Source organism: Anser anser, assembly GCF_964211835.1.
Source record: "Anser anser genome assembly, chromosome: 34".
NCBI classification, from domain to species: Eukaryota; Metazoa; Chordata; class Aves; order Anseriformes; family Anatidae; genus Anser; species Anser anser.
The window spans coordinates 240,528-246,630 of NC_139755.1; the positions used below are offsets into that span (position 1 = coordinate 240,528).

The 6,103-nt window shown below is 70.6% G+C and overlaps 1 protein-coding gene across 1 annotated transcript; it reads left to right on the forward strand.

Moving 5' to 3' along the window:
- The first annotated feature begins 848 nt into the window (after positions 1–848).
- ZNF668 (zinc finger protein 668) lies at positions 849–4,748 on the forward strand. Its single transcript, XM_083815020.1, has one exon. The coding sequence runs from the start codon at positions 890–892 to the stop codon at positions 4,574–4,576; it is 3,687 nt and encodes a 1,228-aa protein (XP_083671146.1). The 5' UTR covers positions 849–889; the 3' UTR covers positions 4,577–4,748.
- The last annotated feature ends 1,355 nt before the right edge of the window (positions 4,749–6,103 follow it).

The window sequence follows — 6,103 nt, forward strand, 5'->3', positions numbered from 1 at the left end:
CCCTTTTTTGGGGGGGGGGGCCACCGCGGACCCCCCCCTTCCCGTGGTGCACCGCGCCCCCCCCCCCCCTGCATTGCACGGCCCTTCCCGTGGTGCTTTGCGGCCCCCCCTTCTTGCAGCCCACCCCCCAATTCCATCCCCCCCCCTTATTGCAGCCCCCCCCCTCCTTCCCTGACCCCCCCCCCCCTTTTTACGCCCCCCTCCCCCCCTTTTTCAGCCCCCCCCCTTCACCACCCCCCCCCCCCGCATTGCCCCCCCCTTCCGTGGTGCATTGCGGCCCCCCCCCCCCCGCATCGCAGCCCCCCCCTTTAATTGCGACCCCCCCCTTAATTTGTGACCCCCCCTTAATTTGCCACCCCCCTTAATTTGCACCCCCCCCTTAATTTGCGACCCCCCTTTAATTGCGACCCCCCCTTAATTTGCCACCCCCCTTAATTTGCCACCCCCCCCTTAATTTGCGACCCCCCCTTAAATTTGCAACCCCCCCTTTAATTGCGACCCCCCCTTAATTTGCGACCCCCCCCCCTTTAATTGCGACCTCCCCCTTAATTTGCTGCCCCCCCCCCCAAATTACGACCCCCACCCCCCCACAATTCCCCACCCCCCCCCCCCCCGTGGTATATTGCCCCCCCCTTCCCATAATGCATTGCGCGCCCCCCCCCTCCTCGCACGCCCCCCCTTCCCACAATGCATTGCAGCCCCTCCCCATCCGGCCGCCGCCATCTTTTGTGCCCACGAGGGGGGGGAGGGGCACAAAGGGGGGGGAGGACCCCCACCCTAATTTTTTGGGGGCTGGAGGTGACCCCTCCCCCTACCAGCACCCATGGGTGCAGAATCGGGGGGTGGCCCCCCCCACCCACCCACCGCCGTGGTTTCTCCGCAGGGGGCCATGGAGGAGCGGCAGGAGGGGCCGGGTGGGGACGTCGGCGGTGGCACCCGTGGGGGCCACCAAGATGGCACCCGCGGGGACGTCGGCAGTGGCACCCTAGGGGTCGGCGGCGGTGGCACCCATGGGGACCTCCGTGACGTCAGCCGTGGGGGCCACCAAGATGGCGCCCGCGGGACCCTCAACGACGGCACCCGCGGGGACATCGGTGGTGGCACCCGTGGGGACGCCCATGGTGGTGCCCATGGGGACCTCGGTGACACCCATGAAGACCTCGGCGGTGGCACCCGTCGGGAACTCGGCGGTGACGCCCGTGGGGGCCACCGAGATGCCACCCATGGGGACCTCCGTGACGGCACCCACGGGGACCTCAACAATGGCACCCAAGGGGACCTCGACGATGGCAACCAAGGGACCTTCAACGATGGCACCCACGGGGACCTCGATGATGGCACCCAAGGGGACCTCGACGATGGCACCCAAGGGACCTTCAACGATGGCACCCATGGGGACGTCAACGATGGCACCCACGAAGACCACCAAGGTGTCACCCACGGGGACCTCAACGATGTCACCCACGGGGACCTCAACGATGACACCCATGGGGACCTCGATGTCACCCACGGGGACCTCGATGACACCCATGAAGACCTCAACGATGTCACCCATGGGGACCTCAGCGATGTCACCCACGGACACCAAGACGTCACCCCCGAAGGCCGCCAAGACGTCACCCAAGGCCCCCCCCCCGATGTCACCCGTGCCCGCGACGCCCCCCGCCTCGACCCCCCTGAAGACCCCCGGCGCGACACCCACGGGACGCCCCCAGGTGACACCCGCGGGGACGTCCCCGCCCCCCCGGCGCCCGCCGCGAAGCCGGGACGCCGCTTCCGGTGTCCCGCCCGCGCCGAGATCTTCCCCGGCGCCACCGGTGCCACCACCAGGTCCAGGAGTGCCACCGCCAGGGCCGGAGGTGCCACCGCAGTGACGGAGGAACCCATGGGTGCCACCACCAGGTCCCGCGGTGCCGCCGCCACCAGGTCCCGCGGTGCCACCGCCACCAGGTCCCGCGGTGCCACCGCCACCGGGTCTGGAGGTGCCACCACCAGGTCCAGAGGTGCCGCCGCCGCCAGGTCCCGGGCCGCCATGGCCGCCGCGGCGTCCGAAGCGTCCCCAGATGCCACCACCACCACCTCCGGAGGCGACGCCACCCCCGTGGAGGTCCCCGAAGCGCCCGGAGACGCCGGCGCCGCCATGGAGGTGGCCAAAACACCTGGAGGTGCCACCAGCAGGGCCGGAGATGCCACCACGGGGTCTCAAGGTGCCACCGCGGGGTCTCAAGGTGCCACCACGGGGTCTCAAGGTGCCACCACCAGGTCTCAAGGTGCCACCACCAGGTCTAGAGATGCCACCGCCGCCTCCAGAGGTGCCACCGCCGCCCCCAGAGGTGCCACCGCCGCCCCCAGAGGTGCCACCACCCGGTCCCGCGGTGCCACCAAAGCGTCCACAGATGCCACCGCCGCGACGGCCGCCTCCAGAGCCACCACCAGCGCTGCGCCGCACGCGCCCGAAGCCCCCGGAGATGCCACCAAAACCCCTGGAGATGCCACCAAAACCCCCGGAGATGCCACCAAACCCCCCGGCGACGCCACCAAACCCCCCGGCGACGCCGCCGAAGCCCCCGGAGACGCCGCCGCCGAGCCCGCCGCCGGCGCTCCGTGCTCCTCCTGCCCTCGCCCCGCTCCCCCTTTCCCCTGCGCCGCCTGCCCCAAATCCTACGGCACCCTCTCCAAGCTGACCATCCACCAGCGCGCCCACACCGGCGAACGCCCCTTTTCCTGCCCGGATTGCCCCAAATCTTTCGCCGACCCTTCGGTTTACCGCAAGCACCGGCGGGGCCACGCCGGCCTTCGGCCTCACCGCTGCGGCGCCTGCCCCAAAGCCTACGCCGAGCGCAAGGACCTCCGCAACCACCAGCGCAGCCACACGGGCGAGCGGCCCTTCCTGTGCGCCGAGTGCGGCAAGAGCTTCGGCCGCTCGTCCTCGCTCGCCTGCCACCAGCGCATCCACGCGCCGCGCAAGCCCTACGCCTGCGGCACCTGCGGCAAGGCCTTCACCCAGCTCTCCTCCTACCAGAGCCACCAGCGCGTCCACACCGGCGAGCGGCCCTACCTGTGCCCGCAGTGCGGCCGGATGTTCTCCGACCCCTCCAGCTACCGGCGGCACCAGCGGGCCCACCAAGGCGTCAAGCCCTACGGCTGTGGCGAGTGCGGCAAGGCCTTCCGGCAGCCGGCCGACCTGGCCGTGCACCGGCGGACCCACACGGGCGAGCGGCCCTGGCGCTGCGGCGAGTGCGGCAAAGCCTTCGTGGCCTCCTGGGACCTCAAGCGGCACCGCCTGACCCACACGGGCGAGCGGCCCTGGCGCTGCGGCGAGTGCGGCAAAGGCTTCGGCGAGCGGGCGGCGCTGGGCAAGCACCGGCGGACGCACTCGGGCGAGCGGCCCTACGCCTGCGGGCGCTGCGGGAAGGGCTTCGGCGGCGCCTCGGGGCTGCGCAAGCACGAGAGGACGCACGGCAAGAGGGAGGGGGACGAGGGCCACAAGGTGGCCGCCGGGCCGGGCTGCGGGGCGGCGGCTACCGGAGTTCAAGGTTTGGCCACCGGCATGGCTGCTGGAGTTGGACGGAACGTGGCCGCCGGTGTTGGCCACGATATGGGGGCTCAGCCGGGCCACAATATGGCTACCGTCGGCCACGACATGGCTGCCGGCGTTGGCCACGATCTCGGTGCTCAACCAGGCCGCAGTATGGCCACCGTTGGCCATGACATGGCCACCGGACTCGGGGCCAACATGGCCACCGGACTCGGGCCCAACATAGCCGCTGGACTTGCCCACAACATGGCCACCGCACCGGGACGCATCATGGCCGCCGCCTCCGATCGCGACATGGCCGTCGTCACGCCGGGTCACGACATGGCCGCCGCCGGGGGACCCATGGACTGCGGTGGCCTCAACATGGCCGCCGCCTTTGGCGCTCCCAACATGGCCGCCCCCATGGGGGGCCCCAACATGGCCGCCCCCAGCGTGGCCACACCCAATATGGCCGCCCCCAGCGTGGCCACACCCAATATGGCTGCCGCCATGGCAGGCCCCAACGTGGCCATCCTCGGGGCGGGCCCCAAAATGGCCGCCCCCATGGGGGGGCCCAATATGGCCGCCCCCAACATGGCCGCTTCAAATATGGCCACACCCAATATGGCCGCCCCTAACATGGCCACGCCCAACATGGTTGCCTCTAATATGGCCACGCCCAGCGTGGCCACACCCAATATGGCCGCTCCCAATGTGGCCACGCCCAGCATGGCCGCCCCCAACTTGGCCACGCCCAACATGGCTGCCGCCAACGTGGCCACGCCCAACATGGCTGCCTCCGACGTGGCCACGCCCATCGTGGCCGCCTCCAATATGGCCGCCCCCAGCGCGGCCACACCCAACATGGCGGCCCCGGGGGCGTGTCCCGCAGGCCCCGCCCCCCCGGAGCCCCGCCCCTTCGCCTGCCCGCTCTGCCCCAAGCGCTTCGGGGCGCGGGCGGGGCTGCGCAAGCACCAGCGACGTCACGGCCCCGCCCCCTCCCCGCAGGCCACGCCCCCTGCCCGGGGGGCGGAGCCTCAGCCAGGCCCCGCCCCCTGACGTGGGGGGGGCGTGAGGGGGCGGGGCCTCTCCTCAGAGCCCCGCCCTTAACCTCCAAGGAGGGGCGGGGCCTCCGGAGCCCCTCCTTATTTGGGGGGAGGGGTGTGGGTTGGGGGCGGGGCTTGCCGAGGCCACGCCCCCCCCCGGTGTTTATTGCAAATAAAGTGGCTGAGTCGGCGCCGGCACCTCCTGACTTGGGGGGGGGGGGGACACAGGGGGACAGCGCCTCGGGGACACGGGGGGGGGGCTGGGGGACACCGCCCCAAGGGACCCACGTGTCCTGGTGCCACCACCCCCGGGGACCAAGGTGCCACCACCCCGAGGACCCCACGTGTCCTGGTGCCACCACCCCGAGGACCCCATGTGTCCTCATGCCACCACCTCAAGTGACCAAGGTGCCACCACCCCGAGGACTCCACGTGTCCTGGTGCCACCACCTCAAGTGACCAAGGTGTCCTGGTGCCACCACCCCTGGGGACTCCAGTGTCCTCGTGCCACCACCCTAAGTGACCAAGGTGCCACCACCCCAAGGACCCCATGTGTCCTGGCGCCACCACCCCGAGGTGCCACCACCCTGAGGTGCCACCACCCCTGGGGACCCAAGTGCTCCCACGGTGACCCACGTGTCCCAGTGCCACCACCCCAAGTGACCAAGGTGCCACCACCCCGAGGTCCCCACGTGTCCTGGTGCCACCACCCCCGGGGACCAAGGTGTCCAGATGCCACCACCCCAAGGGACCCAAGTGACCAAGGTGCCACCACCCCGGGGTCCCCACGTGTCCTGGTGCCACCACCCCAAGTGACCAAGGTGCCACCACCCCAAGGACCCCGCATGTCCTGGTGCCACCACCCCAAGTGACCACCCCAAAGAACCCAAATGTCCTGGCGCCACGCCCCCGGGGTCCCCACGTCTTGGTGTCACCACCCCAAGTGACCAAGGTGCCACCACCCCAAGGGACCACCCCAAGGAACCCACGTGTCCTGGTGCCACCACCCTTGGGGACCAAGGTGTCCAGATGCTACCCCCCCAGGGTCCCCAAGTGTCCAGGTGCCACCACCCCAAGTGACCAAGGTGCCACCACCCCGAGGTCCCTACGTGTCCTGGTGCCACCACCCTGAGGTCCCCACGTGTCTTGATGCCACCACCCCACGGTCCCCACGTGTCCTGGTGCCACCACCCCAAGGTCCCCATGTGTCCTGGTGCCACCACCCCCAGGTGACCACGACACCCAAGGCCCCGCCCCCCCCCCCCCCGCGGTGTCCCCGCAGCCACTCTCCAGCTCTCAGCTCTCAGCGTCTTTATTTAAGCCCCGCCCCCCCAAACGCCTCCCAGCCAATGGCTGCGGAGCACTCCCGCGGCTCGGCCAATCGCCTGCTGCCCCGCCCTCTTCCCCCCCAGCCAATCGCTGCGCAGGATCTGGCCCGGCTCTGGGCCGAGTGATGTCATCTGCCTCTCAGCCAATCCCGTGCCAGTATCCCCCTCCCCACCCCACCTACCTACCGCCCAATCCCGTGTCAGCCTGCCCC